The sequence below is a fragment of the Antedon bifida genome, chromosome 5 (genome assembly GCF_963402885.1).
Source record: "Antedon bifida chromosome 5, ecAntBifi1.1, whole genome shotgun sequence".
Lineage (NCBI taxonomy): Eukaryota > Metazoa > Echinodermata > Crinoidea > Comatulida > Antedonidae > Antedon > Antedon bifida.
Window position 1 is genome coordinate 6,574,011 of NC_136230.1, and position 15,277 is coordinate 6,589,287.

A 15,277-nucleotide genomic window follows, 5' to 3' on the forward strand; every position below is an offset into this window, starting at 1 on the left:
ATGCTTGCGTACACTGTAGTAAAAGGAGTAGGCCAACGTCAAACCTTTGTTTTATTTATGTAGGCCTAGGATCAACATAATATCAATGAATACAATTACAGAACACCGAATTTAAACAATGTATAAACTAAGTAGCCTACATACCTGAGGAGAACCCGGAATGAAACGTCATAGACAGAGCTAGTATCAAGTAGAACGAGTTTGTAAAAAGTTTAGCCAACATCTCCACTAAAGTCCACACACCTTCTTGTGTACAGAGAATGAGAAGGTGGTTAGTTCTAGCAGTGGTACCTTATTAAGTGTCTGAAACTTAATATTCGGTCGGTATGCCGTAGTATACTTAACAAGGTAAAGCAATGAAGTTAACAGTCGCATTAGTAAATCTATTCTTAACAACAACAGACCTATCTCTCCCAATACAAATTGTTTCCTTGTTTATTTAGGTGTCGGTATATTAACCCATGACCCCTTTATCTTATAGTAATCGTCACTATTTCCTCATAGGCTAAAACCGGTACTAAAAGTTGAATAGATATACACTCTATTTTTAAAAACAACTCATAGAGAACAGAAACATTATAATGAATATGTAAAAGAAAAGAATAGTAGTATGCTATACAGTGAGCAGAAGTCTGAACAGAGGAAGAAAACGGAGGGCCAGGGAGTGAGGTGGGAAGGCGTAGACATGTACATTACATCCCAACTGTTCACGTCTGAATATTATATTGTTTTTTGCTTTATTCACCAAAATGATTTGGATAGGTAGTGATGTTATGACAATGAATATAATCACTACTTCAGGCCCATCATAACCAGGAGTTTTATAAGGTGTTTAAGACGGGTCTTTCCCAAAAGTTAGGGTTAATTTAAGAAGAGTTCTTCAGCGAAGATTTTAAATGACGTGGATTGAACCTTGGTGTTTAAATAAAGAGATCCGTTTTGTATTGTTGACATTTGTGACGATCTGCTTCAATGAATAACATATTATAATAGAAATAGACCATACTTTTAAACTATCACAGGCCACAACTGAATCCTGATTGGTATCATAGATGATAGAATAATTATAGGTAATTAATACAGTATGCAATATTTTTAGGGTTTATATTCATGAATATTTCACATTTCATTGATATTAAGCCTATATACAAACTGCCAAACTGTTGGGATTACACCAATGTATCATTGTTCACTTCGAACCGTATGAACCTTGGTTTAATTAAATTATTTCTATATGGTTGAAGTTGTTATGTTATTTTAATTTAATAATACCAGGGTTCTGATAATCTTACTCATTAATTTTTACAAAATATATTTCATAATGTTATCCAAGTGGTCTTTTAAAATATTGTATTTAATAAACTGTTATAAAATATATATATATATATATATATAAATACGTTGGTTCAGGAATAATAATAAACCCACATAGTTTTCATCATTTTGTAGAGCTATTCATTGTCAAAGCACTTTACATGTGTAGGCACAGATAACAATTGATGTATGTTTTTGTATGTTTATAGGCAAAACGTATCGACGGTTCCTTTACGCGAGTTATCCGAGAGATTCAACAACCTGTATAAATAAAGTAACGTACCGTAGGCCTACTCTTCATGAGTTTCTTTTAACTGTTAGCATAGACAAACGATACATTTTTTGCTATTAGTACTTTTCCGCTTGTTGTTGTTGTTGCTACCACACGTTCATTCTACCCGCGCCAGTCTCATTATACAAACAGTTTCTTTTACCCGTCTGTCTCATTACTTCTTGTTGTAGGCCTATATTGTATAAAACGTTTCTCTACCTGTCATTACTCCTCCTGTTGTTGTTGACTGTTGCGTTGGCTTGAGTTCTTGATCCATTCATTTGCATAATATGTGGTCAAACCAAGTTGGTGAACGCCGAACACAACATTTTTTTACTTTATGACGATTCTTAAATTGATGATACAACTCTTACTGTATTTATTTTTTTTTCAGAATAAATTATTGATTTCGAGTTTTGATTTGAAGTGATTTTATTTTTTTGCAAGCACGAGATAAATATATTATAGGTAAAAGCAGATGAAGACGGATACAAATGTTAAAGTAAACAAATATATTCAAACATATTTTTGAAAAAAACCACAGAACACCGCCCAATGATATCTGAATTATTAATTAATTAATTAATAAGTTACATATTTAATCTGCATACAGATATGTATAATATCTAATTATTACTAAAGATGTTTTATGAAGTGATGAAGAATTGTTGTATTAATAATCTATATATAAATTATGGTTAATTCTGACATTGGCGAGCACAATGCAAAAACTTCGGTACAAATCTCCGCCTTGGATACCTACCTTATCTATCTCAGATGTATCGCGAAACGTAGATTTGATAACATTAGTTTTCACATCGACGCTATTATTCCATTTTTGTCTTTTACAACGACAAAATTTTGCGGTACCAATCGAAATTTGTGGATTTATCACAGGGTTATTTTCACACACTCGCGCTGTTAGTACGGGTTATTATGTCTTCCAGCTCGATATTTGTGCCAAAATATATTTTTTTAGCTAACTTTGTTATTCTTGAGATGCTGAATCCAAAAAAGTTAGGTGCCATTTTTTTCGACCACTCCTTCAGCCGCCATTTTGTATTTCAAAATGGCCAAAGTTGGTCATCCATGGTATCATTGGAAAGGGAATTTAATATTGATTATTTTATTCCATTACACCCATATCAATAAACGCATAGTTACATAGTAATTGCGAAATAAAACAAATCACGTGACCAATAAAGGTCAAAGGTCAAAATGCAATTTTACCAAAATACTGTACTGTTTGGTATCGTTGGATAGATTTTTTTTATTCTGAATACAGTTTACTAATATCTATTCTATTTTACTTTGTTTGTTGTCATAATGTTCCAATTATGTAAATAAATTGTTTTTAAATGTTCCTTGTTGTTTTATCATGCTAATTACTTCCTTATTTACATACAACCTGTCCTATTGGAATATAAGTATACTTTAGGCGTTGTTTTCTGTTCTTCTGATGACGAGAATAGTTTCTCGAAACATGTCACATTTTAAGGCAGTTTGCCTATTCATTAAATGCCTCGCTATACTCATTTTAACAATGAAAAAATAGTCTCCTTCGTATTAAGATTAATACGGTTTTTCTTACTGGTTTTACAATTCATTCAAAATATGTTTGTTTGATTTTCTTTCTACTTTGTCATTGTCCATTTATATGTTTTATATTATATATTATCTTAATACTGAATAAGTACCGTACGGTACTGGATTACACTTAACTTCAATGTCAAGTTTCCGAGTTATTTAATTTAAAATCAAAATAACTATAGTCCGTGAAGAAAGGTGAAATAAACTGTTGTCAAATCACATCTTTGTTTTGTTTCGTTGGATAGCTTTTTAAATTCTGAATCTATTTTATTTTTAGTAGTTTACATTTCTGTTTTTCGAAAAAAGAAAAAAATGCTACGGGGAATGGTATCATTTGCGTAGCGTTCAAAATCATTTGTATTTTTGTCAAAGCGGGTACCAAACAATTTAAAGCCATTGTGCACAATGCCAATGTTAATTAGCATGCCTTTCTCTTTCTCTTTGAACGTCAGATTAAGTGCAGCAAACAGAATGTTTGCATTTGATATTATTATACAGTGAAAAAATCTTAAGAATTAAGAAAAAAAAACAAGATCAATTAGTTTTCCTTAAAGAAAGTTTACACGAAATAAAGAAAAGTCAGTGTCATACTGCTGCCTTTACTACCTTTACAAAATACCAATCGATATTATATTGTAAAGAAACGAATTACGGTGTTTTTAACGTCTAAAAGATCCCTTTGATTTTTACGTATGGTTTGTGATTATCGCAATATAAAACTATACGTTGTTATTAAAAGTCACATAGAATAATTAATCAAACTATACTTGTTTGTGGTAACTTAACTTTAAGAAAGAAAGAAGGGAAACAAAATCCGCTTTCCAGCAATAATATTCAAATTAGTTTGAGAAAAACGAAATCTTTTAACTACAAAGACACTTTATAAATATGTAACGTATGTAACGATTTCAGTTATTGAATTTCCTTTTATATATTTGTATTTTAATTTTGTTACTTTTACTGCATTTCTCAGTTATATTTATCAAAAATGCAGTGGGGGTTTTTTAAAGAGTGAAGTGCGACCACACTCCGGTAGGGGATGGAATCGGCTTTTCAGTCATCGGTGCGTTTTGAATTATTATTATTATTATTATGTTATTGTTCTTGGGCATGATCCCATTGTATCTGTTTGTTGTTAGTATTTGTATTCTTATGTGTATGAGCATATGCCACCGATGAATTGTATATTCAATAAATTATGTTATCATCTGGAACGGTGGAAGATTTTTCGACTACTTATACACAGTATAGATGAACTGTTTTCTATCCTGTCTTTATGGTCACACAAATATCCAATATATATAATATAAGAATGTGTACATAAATTAATTTAAATAAGCAACAACTTTTTTATCGATTTACTTTATCTATATGCAACCATGCTATTGCCAGAAAACCATGTTTGAAAAAAAACGACATAGACGCCACTGCACTGGTTATAGTTATAAATAAAACTACATTAACTAGCAGAATTAAGACATATCTAAATTCTGCTGTAGTAGTTGTATGAACTTGCTCAAATAAAAGGTACCAAAATCAATTACTTTACCTCCAAGATTATGTTTGCGTCGCAACCGGCAAAGCAATGGTTGTTTGATCTTGTTTTTAGTCGCGTGGACGCGACTCTATAGTTCACTATGTCGGTCGGTCGGTCTGTCTGTCTGTCGGTCCGGTATCACTATGCGTTTTAGCACGCGACTTATGGCTGTTGGCCTTGTACTGTACTTGCAATGCGAAAACCGGGCATATCGAGGATCTTGATAGTTAAACTTAACTTATACTAAAGTATTTTCACACTGAAATTGTTATTATAACCAGATAAATGTTACCAACATTTGAATGAATTATGGTTATTTAACCAATAAGAAAAACCGTATTTATCTTAATACGAAGGAGACCTTTTTTATTGTACATTTAAAAACAATTTATTAATTGGAAAATTATGACAATAAACAAAGGAAAATCGAATAGATATTAGTAAAACTGTATTCAGAATAAAAAAAGCTATCCTACGATACCAAACAGTAAAGTATTTGAGAAAATTAAAATGTTGACCTTTTGACCTTTTTGGTCACGTGACTTGTTTTATTGTTAAATAAATATGTAACTATGCATTTTTTGTAATGGGATAAAATGATCAGTATTACATTCCCTTTCCGATGATACCATGGATGACAAAGTTCAGTGTAGAATGTCGGCCATTTTTAAATACAAAATGGCGGCTGAAGGAGTGGTCGAAAAAAATGGCACCTAACTTTTTTGAATTCAGCAACTCAAGAATAACAAAGTTAGCCAATAAAATCTATTTTGGCACAAATATCGAGCTGGAGCTAGTTTTTCTTACATATGTGACTGTACTATGTTGTTCAGATGGCTTCCGGGTCCGTCACTTCCGGCAAAATGGCCGTTGGTGGCGCCATTCGATATTAAATACAAAAATATTTTAGTGGTTCAACGTATCGTGAACTCTGAAATTAGATTCTATTTATTAATCATTTAGGCCTAATCAAATTTAGGTGCGATTCAATGTTACTATAGGAGGCCTGGTAGGCCTACCAGGGAAACACCTTTACTGTTTATATTATCGATTATTTCTGTTGCTTGCTCTATTTATAATAATTATAAATGGTGTGTACTACGACCAATATATGCCATTCGATATTAAATACAAAAATATTTAGTGGTTCAACGTATCGTGAACTACTGAAATTAGATTTACATTTAATCAAATTTAGGTGCGATTCAATGTTACTATAGGAGGCCTTGTAGGCCTACCAGGGAAACACCTTTACTGTTTATATTATCGATTATTTCTGTTGCTTGCTCTATTTATAATAATTGTAAATGGTGTGTACTACGACCGATATATAAGTAGGCTACGACAGTTGTTATTTGATAATTTGTGATATAAATGTTAAAGCACCGCTGATTGTCATCCACTTTGATAAACTATGCTTTTGGTCTCTTGGTACGGTCACGTTAGAGACTGTTTCAGTGATTGATGACCCCTATTAACGGTTTCCTCCTGTGTCTAACGTTCAGATAATATATATAATAATATAATATGTATATTATACGTATACTTGTCTTTACAATTATATTATTTGCATTAATACCTATTGTTGTAAAGTTTTTATATCATTACAGGATAATTAATGTACATTATTTTTAATTACATCTATTGAGTGAATTTTTCTCCCCTTTACTGTCCTATAACCACCGATTGCTGTCAAGTGTCCATACATCAACACTGACAGGGGACATAATCAATCATAATTGGTATACATTTCGCATCTTACCAAACTTATTTTCAGTACAGGTTCAAATCTCACACACTCAATCGCCGGAAGACCGAATATAAAAATTAGCGTTGTTCATGTTTTCGAGAACCATTCGGGTACAGCCACTAGAGGGTCGCGAGCGAAGCGAGCGAACCCTCTAGTATTTATAATAATCAACATTTGCATATTGCCTGAAATATTTGTATTTTCTATTTTAGATATTTAGACAATTAATAAAAGAAAGATTGGTTTTCTCTGCGTAAGCTTGGTTCAAACTAGGATAATCAAAAGCGAGTTGACTAATGCTACGTGACAGGTCGGATGATCTATCGTTTGTGATTAGTAAACAAACAATTTACTTACATTCACATTCCTTTGGAAATGATTAGTATAACTGTCGACTTGATTAATTTTTGTGTCGGTACTGTATCTACATATTTTTTACATTTGTTTCTCTACTACAGAAAACTAAATTGTTTTATAATCTTCACTTTTCAAATGTATTATCATAAACATGATCCGGTACAGGTTGAGTGTCAGCAGGCTGGGTGTTTGCGTACACGTGTTCACCAGAACCTGCAACGATAGGCTTTATACCTTCATATTCACTTTCTTCATATTTTTTAGACAAACTTTGATAATCTGTATCTATGGCACAAACATTTTGTTGAGTAGCAGATACTTTATCAACGTCTTTATCAACGTCTTTTTCTGAATGATTTCTAAATCTATAAAATGAACAAATGTACCGTAGTTGTTAATAATAGTTCATCATCGTAAAGGTTGTCTTTCTATTTTTTTTTCAGATATTATTTGATCGTAATGTTCTGTATATATCATTGTCTAATTTCTTAATTTTTTCAACCATATAGTAACAGTATAAAATTAATCAAATTAAATACAGAAATTACTTTACTTTAGAGTAATACTTTACCGTTTAGAAACCGTCAAGGTGACAGCAACTGTGATAACTGTCCAAAGTATTGAGCCAATTATAACCCCTATGACGTAACCTGAAAATAGGACATTTTATCGTTTTTATAGTTATTATTATTATTTTTTTAAATGGTTTTTCTCGTGTAGAATTTTTTTTAACGAAATACTACATACAGCTTCTTGACGAAAGGTCTAGTTTCTAAACAATTATTTATGTATCCTTTAACATTTATAACATCCATATATAAAGCTAGTACGAAAGCCCAATCTTAATCCAAAAGCAATATAGAAAAATACACACCTTGATTATTCTGGTTTTTTTCTGGTGAATCACAATTTGTTCCTAACATAAATTTCTTTGTGTCAGATGTCCCATTAATGTTTAAATGTGACGCAAATACTGTGAATATATATTCTTTACATGACTCAATTCCGTTACCAAGTACAACTTCAGTTTCTGTAGTATTTCCTTTCTGAAATACACCACCTGACAGTTCATAATGGTAGGTCACCTGATAGTCTGGTATGTCGCACAGAGAAGCTTTCCACTTTATCACAAGATATGTTCCATTCGTGAATGGATTACATTCCATCGATGGTTCTATATTGGGAATATAAAATAAATCAATTAAATTGAATAGATATACTGTAAGTGGTATTTAACGTGACAAAGAATCTTTAACGAACCATTATGTCCTCTCCCCAAGTACCAGCAATCTCCCAGTTATTAATAACTCGAGCGTTTACGACATAAGCAGTACAACTTGATAATCCTGATAGTTCAACTTCTAATTCAGAACTACTCGTTGTGTTGACTACATCTTGTATATTTCCATCTATGTCAGAGTACTGTACTTGATATCGAAGAATAGAGTTACAATGGATTCGATCATAATCACTAGATACAGGCTGAAAATATAAACAATTTATGTAAAGTAAATAGATAAAATATTCTGTTAAAATATTTGTTTGCTATGTAGATCTGACAATGTATGCTTTACTATAATAATTATACTGTTTTGCGAGAAGAAAGAGTTTTAAAAATAGGCTTCATGTGAAAGTACCGCACTGATGTAATAATCACAAACGTTTTATACGATTCAATGACATACTTTTTAATTAGTGTAACAATATAATAATGAGACATTTGCCGTGTTTGAAATCTGTGAATTATGAACAATAACATTGAAAACTATAGGCACCATTGTAAATATACTTCACCTTTACACTTAAGATCATCTGATCATTTGTTGCTGCTTTCAACTCTATCTCAGGTTCATCCAAAGGTTCTGTATTATAGAATAAAACAATAAAAAACCAAAATTTATACCAAACGACAGTTTGTGAATTAATTGTATGACTCTAATTTTGTTATTATACTGTAGTATCTCTGTAGTTAGCAATTTCACAGCTTACTTGTGCATATGGTGCTTGTTGATCCAAGTTCACTTCTTGGTCCATCTACCTCAATACCATCAACCATCCTCGAAAACTGAGAGTAAAATTGAACTTGAGTATTTGGTATGAGATTATCGATAAAAATAAGCAAATAATTATCTGGTTCAGTTATTGATATAAATGAATTCATCTCCGATGATTTGTATGAAAGCTTCCGTTTTGTAATTCTTCCTGTTCCATAGTCTTTACCAAAAATCCAAGTGACGTCAAACGTTAAAGTAGTTGCTGTCTGTTTCACAACAGTTGGTGATTCGGAGCGGTATGGTAAGGCTAATTACGAAAAAAAAAAAAGAAAAGACACTAAACATAAGTTATTCTGTTTTTTTTAAAAATAAAATTGAGAATAATTTATAAAGGTATGTCTATGACATTTTTTACTGTGTTACCTATGTTGCAGTTTGGTCCAGCCCAGGCATCGTGACATCCAATTGAACAACTACCATCTCGCTTACACTCTTCAGAGTCTTTGCAGTGGCATGGGAAGTTACACAAGACACCAAAAAATCCAGATGAACACGACACAGGCTCTTTAGAAACAAAGCATATTATTATTGTAGCAATTACCAACAAAAATTATAAAATTATGTGAAATTATACTTTTTACTCAACATAGATAATGCTTGCCACTGATGTAGAGTACAAGATGATAACCAAATGTACGTTCGTTTGTAGAAAAGACATTGGATGAAGTATTAATTTTTAAATGATTATGATAAGGAAATCTGTAAGAATGTAAAAAACGCCGCACAAACCGAGATTCGAACTTAAAATTGTATAAAAAAAAAGTTACCGAAATCTTTAAATGTTTTTAGAGTTTGCATATTAAGGATACGCAAAATGCCTGCGAAAAGTATTTGAATATTTGTAGAATGTTACTACTAAATACGCTTTTTTATCAAAACCATTTGTTTAATTACATTAAATGTATAATTATGACAGGAATAGATAAAGAAAAGTATCTACAGCAGATAATATATTACCTAAACATTTGTCGCCTGTGTAACCAGACGAACATGTTAACACGGTACCGGTACATCCTGCTATTTGATTACAATCACTGTTACAGTTACATTTTTGCCGACAACCTGCTCCATAGTATCCAGCCACACACTCTGAAAAAATGAAATACGGTAATTCAGGTTTATTGAAAAGGTAAATACAAAGACAATACGCCAGGATAAACCGGTTATTGTCACTGAAGTAAAGTGATAAAACTACACTTAGCCTACACTTAGCCTAATTTTGTAAACTATACAAATTATGAAACACCATCAGTGGTGTTGGGAACTAATTAGTTATCAATAATTTTAATTATTAACCTGTAGTGCAATCTTTGCCTCCAAAACCATTGATGCACGAACAACCAACTGGATCAGGAGGACATAGAAGAGCTCCTTCGCAATCTCCACCAGTAGAACACTTATTCTTGCAGTCACGGCCCCAGTTGTTATTTCCACAACCTGTTGTTATAGATATTTTCATAAATTAAAATGATACACCAAACGCAATTTCAAATGGCATACATACCAATAAATTCTATGTTTCAACATTGTTTAAATTACCATCTTTACAACTGACGCCTTCAAATCCTGCTGGGCAAATACAGACACCCGTCTTATCGTCACACACTCCGCCATTATAACATACCGGACAGTCCATTTCACAATTTGGAGGATTCCACTTTGGTGAAGGACAAGCTATTAACAAATTAGTATAAAATAATAATTAATTTGTCTGATAATATATTATCTTTGTAAGCCAAATTATAGGGTCAAAATTGTCTTATTCTTAGAACCAATTATGAAGTACAATAGTACATTTAAACACAAAAGTTCATACGACAATCGTACACAAAGTGATTTCAAAATGCCAACGTGTGCAAATGGCTATTGGTGTTTAAAGCATGATTATCAATTAAGTCTAGACTTGATCCTTTTCTTGATCCAGGCATGCAGTTGCAAAAATAATTGCTGATTGACTTTTTTTAATAGAAACTGCAACCCAGACATAGGCCTACCTCTTACAATCAGCCTCATAACACCATGGTTACCATCAGGGCTATTGCCTGTATAACATTCATATACGCCATCATCTTTTCTTCGTATGTTTTCAATCACAGCAGACGTATTACCCCTCAGATTGAGTATTTCTTCACCGTAATTATGTCTCCAACGTAAATCGGTAAGATCACCATCTTTACTGAGATTGATAGTGACAGACTCCCCAATGCCGACAGTTATCGTTCTATATTCCATTTCAATATTGGCTGAAGAATAATAAAATTACTATTACTATTGCTAAATAGACTTACGTAATGTGATGTTCTGTTAATACACTATAAAAAGAAATTAAATTTTAAAAAAAGAGTATCAAATCAATCAATCAAGTATTCGTTATTTATCATCATAAACATGAAAATAACATCGTGACCTAACTCACCAGAAGCGGATGTCAATACAATTGCTGAATGTGTGACTACTCCATTTTTCTTTGCTTCAAATGAAAATACACCAACTCGTTCAGCTTGTGTTGGTATAGTAACGCCTAGATACGTGTGAACATTGTGTACTCGGTATCTAATTGAGCAACTTGTTGGAAATATTTTATTGCTTGGCATATTTGTTGTTCTTTCATAACCAGTATTAGTACCCGTATACGGCCCAGTATCATCCCAAGTCACGTTGTCCTTCCCATCAATGTTTTTGTATAATATTCCAACTGATAAATCTCTAATGTCTTTGTCGCCGTCAATTGTGTTTCCTCGAAACTCACTATTGACATTTCCAATCAGTGGTGTTCCAGAAAATGTTGTTATATCTAATGGACCTTTGAAAAAATTTGCAGTTACATTATGTTAAGTAAGTGGGAAAGAAAGAGAGAGAGAGGGTAGATATATTTGCTTTAAAATGTCTATAGAAAAGAGAAGAATGTGATACACCGTAATGAATTTGGAAGACAATATAATTTATTGTGTCTTAACTGTATTTAGAAACCGCAAGTTTTTACATCAGAATACCGATCGGGTGAATGCATGTTTTTGCTTTTTTATTTGAATTAGAAAAAGTTAATTCAATACTCATGTTCATATTCCCCTCTCTAGAGTTAGGACTCGTATTCATACTAATAAATCACATACTCAGCTCGTGAAGATATCAAACGTAAAAAAAACAAAATACAAAACACATTGATAAATAATAATATTATTAGATCTTTAAAAAAGAAGGAACACGCGATGTTTTAACATACCAAATGTTTAGAAAATTAAATAAAATTGTAACATAATGCACCGTTGTGTTGTTAAAGCATTCAAACAGACATTCGCGAAAGAACTTGACGCATAAATATGGGGCCACTATGATAGTATTGTTTAGGGTATTGAAATAGGTATTATTAACCGATATACGGTCAGTTTCCGTTTATCTATGGAAATGTTCCCATCCTCTATCGGAAGTGTCCTACAAGATTACTGTGGACTAACATATGTAACATTAATTGGTTCAAATTAGTCTAATTTGTCTATTTAAAATGAATAGTATACATGTACAAGTTTATAGTAGAATCAAGATCTAAATTACGGAACTTCTGTACAGAAAACATTCCAGTCGCCCAGTTGCTAGGAGTATGTTTCCTCATGCATGGCTAGACGTAGTATCAGTACAGTAAATATATATCAGTTTACATTACCGATGTATTCATACAATAACAAATAATACAGTTTATTCCATTGTGTTGGTACTCACGTATCTCTACTGAGTAAGGCATGAATGTCATAATGAAAGCAGTTTCAATAGAAACTCAATAAAGCGCACTAAATAAATATGTATAGGGATGTTTAACGTTGTAATTGTAGTTTTGCGTTGCGTAGATTTTTAACGTTGTTCAGTAGAAACCACAATCCTCTATTATTATGTTATATTTACCAGTAGAGTGGCCGAGTATTTTGGCTTTCTTCTACACGCGCATCTCTTATTATGTTTGATAAATATCGGTGATAATTCATACCTCAGTTTCCCATCAACTAAACTCAACTAAATATAAACTGTAAATATAAAGTACATTGTAGTCTCATTGCAGTCCTATTTCAGTATAGGGAGTATGTAAAACCTGTTTTATCCACATGTAGGATCAACAAGAAATGAATAAAAATAGAGAACACCGATGTTAAACAATGTAAATCTAAATACATACCTGATGAGAATCCAGAATGAAACGTGAAAGAGAGAGTTATTATCAAGTAGAACAAGTTTGGAAAGTGTTTAGCCAACATCTCCACTGAAGTTCACACACGTTCTTGTGTACAGAGAATAAGAAGGTGGTTATAGTTCTAGTGGTACCTTATTAGACGTGTCTGAAACTCAATAGATTCTGTTAGTATGCCGTGGTATACTTAACAAGTTGTTTCCTTGTTTATTTAGGTGTCGGTACATTAACCATTTAATCGTCCTAAAACCGAAAAGTTGAATAGATATACAATACAGTACTAGTATATCATTAAAAGCAACTATTGAGGCCTGGCATCACAAAAGCAGCGCAGAGTCGCAACCCGAACTTTTGAGATATTTAGCCTTGAAGTTTAGAATGTGAAAAACGGCCTAACCTATCCATTTTAAAATTTCAATAAAAAAACGATACTATAAACACTTATCTTTAACATATTAAACTCTTATTCATAAAAAAAATATCACAAGTATGTGTATTTTGCAATTATTTAAGTCCTTTAAGCCATTGAAAATCATTAGGAAATTGTATTTTTATTCACTCAAAATCAACTGACTTTTACGGCGCATTTGTAAACAAACCGCTAACACGAATCACGTCATGTTTGGTACCTATCTGTTCGAAAATATATCAGCTACCATAATTTTTAACAACCAAAAGAATTTTTTTAATCTACCCAATGGAAATTGGTTTTATTAAGGTGTGTATTTTTCTTACTGTTATGTATATTTTAAGGAGGGATGTGAATAGAGGTGCTTGTCACCTGTGCATCCCTTTCTTTTCGCTGCTTTTTTTGTGTTGTGTTTTTGTATGCAGTGATAAAGTTTAATAAATAAATAAAAAATAAATAAAAAGTTAGGTTGCTGAAATTTCTAACAAGAATTTGTGAATCCTTGACTGTGATTGGCTATAGAGATAAATTACTTCATAGAAAACACAAAAATCATAATGGAAAATGAGATAAATGTAGAAGAAAAGAAGAGTGGTATGCTTTATGTACAAGATGAGAAGTCGTCTGAGTAGAGGAAGAAAACGGAGGGCCAGGGAGTGAGGTGGGTAGGGGTAGATGATTGATATGTGTCCTTTACATCCATCTGAAAGCACTGTATTATGTTATTGATTTGCCTATTTATTCACCAAAATGATTTTGGTAGGTAGTGTTGATATGTCAATGAATATAATAACATGATGTCACTACTTCAGGCCCATAATAATAAGACGGTGGAGGACGATCCCATCCAAAGTTAGGCTTATTTAGAAAAGAGCAGTTCAGTCAAGTTTATGAGGAGGAAATGAATAATTAATTTCAAAATTAAGTGGCGTGGATTGAACCCTCTGTGTTTATAAAGAAATCCGTTTTGTATAATTGTTGATATTTGTGACGATATGCTTCAAAGAATGTTTATAATAAAAAGAGACTATCTTATTACACTATGACGTAGGCCACAACTGAATCCTGATTGGGTGCCCCTTGTTATTATTATATCAAGAAACGATTCTTAACATTCATCCTGATTATAGAATTATAGAACGTAATTAATACGGTATGCAATATTTGTAGAGTTTATATTCATGAATATTTCACATTTCATTGATATTATAATATACATTGGTAGCGTACCTGACTACAAACTGTCAAAAATTGGGGATAACACAAAATGTATAACATTGTTCACTTTGAACAGTCTAAACCTTTGTTTAAATACTACAATTAAATTATCTCTATGGTTGAAGTTGCTATTTATTTAATAATACCAGGATCCCTGGTAATACTCATTAATTTTCACAAAATATGTTTTATAATGTTATCACAATGGTCTTTTAAAATATTGTATTTAATAAACTGTTTGAAATACGTTGGTTCAGTAATAATATTACTGATTAATAATAAACCCATATTATGGTTTTCAACATTTTGTATATAATATTATTCATTGTCAAAGCACTTTAAATGTGTAGGCACAGATAACAACGCCATATACATGGCTGCAGCCGCGTGCTCAAGTTAGTGTTTACCGACCACCCGACCGACCGACCAACCGACCGACATAGTGAGCTGTAGAGTCGCATTGCACGCGACTTGCACGCGACTAAAAATTGCTGTAGGTTTTTGTATGTTTATAGGCAAAAAGTGTCGATGGGTCTATTACGAGAGTTATCCGAGAGATCCGATAAAAACCTAAATTACCTGTATAAATAATGTAACGTA

At 32.2% G+C, this 15,277-nt stretch overlaps 3 protein-coding genes across 3 annotated transcripts in view; all 3 read right to left on the reverse strand.

Annotated features, from left to right (window-relative positions):
* LOC144843093 (uncharacterized) overlaps nt 1–15,277 on the reverse strand; it is a 175,982-nt gene that overhangs the window by 16,861 nt on the left and 143,844 nt on the right. The gene's annotated exons all lie outside the window — the stretch shown is intronic.
* LOC144842609 (uncharacterized) lies at nt 6,372–7,989 on the reverse strand. Its single transcript, XM_078699062.1, has 3 exons — nt 7,694–7,989; nt 7,391–7,469; nt 6,372–7,184 (listed from the first exon to the last, which is right to left on the reverse strand). The coding sequence occupies exons 1-3, from the start codon at nt 7,983–7,985 to the stop codon at nt 6,944–6,946; spliced, it is 612 nt and encodes a 203-aa protein (XP_078555188.1). The 5' UTR covers nt 7,986–7,989; the 3' UTR covers nt 6,372–6,943.
* On the reverse strand, nt 8,071–13,201 carry LOC144842300 (uncharacterized). Its single transcript, XM_078698733.1, has 10 exons — nt 13,039–13,201; nt 11,290–11,676; nt 10,868–11,116; nt 10,413–10,547; nt 10,170–10,310; nt 9,831–9,962; nt 9,237–9,377; nt 8,809–9,120; nt 8,614–8,681; nt 8,071–8,301 (listed from the first exon to the last, which is right to left on the reverse strand). The coding sequence occupies exons 1-10, from the start codon at nt 13,115–13,117 to the stop codon at nt 8,071–8,073; spliced, it is 1,875 nt and encodes a 624-aa protein (XP_078554859.1). The 5' UTR covers nt 13,118–13,201.

Excerpts from the sequence above, each read along its gene's own strand:
- LOC144842609 (XM_078699062.1), bottom strand. The coding sequence starts at position 7,985 with ATGGAATGTAATCCATTCACGAATGGAACATATCTTGTGATAAAGTGG. Across the intron at positions 7,470-7,693 it reads AAAAAACCAGAATAATCAAG|GTTACGTCATAGGGGTTATA; the intron begins GTGTGTATTTTT and ends TCCTATTTTCAG. Across the intron at positions 7,185-7,390 it reads ACCTTGACGGTTTCTAAACG|ATTTAGAAATCATTCAGAAA; the intron begins GTAAAGTATTAC and ends TTCATTTTATAG.
- LOC144842300 (XM_078698733.1), bottom strand. The coding sequence starts at position 13,117 with ATGTTGGCTAAACACTTTCCAAACTTGTTCTACTTGATAATAACTCTC. Across the intron at positions 11,117-11,289 it reads TGTATTGACATCCGCTTCTG|CCAATATTGAAATGGAATAT; the intron begins GTGAGTTAGGTC and ends ATTATTCTTCAG. Across the intron at positions 9,378-9,830 it reads CACAGGCGACAAATGTTTAG|AGCCTGTGTCGTGTTCATCT; the intron begins GTAATATATTAT and ends TTGTTTCTAAAG.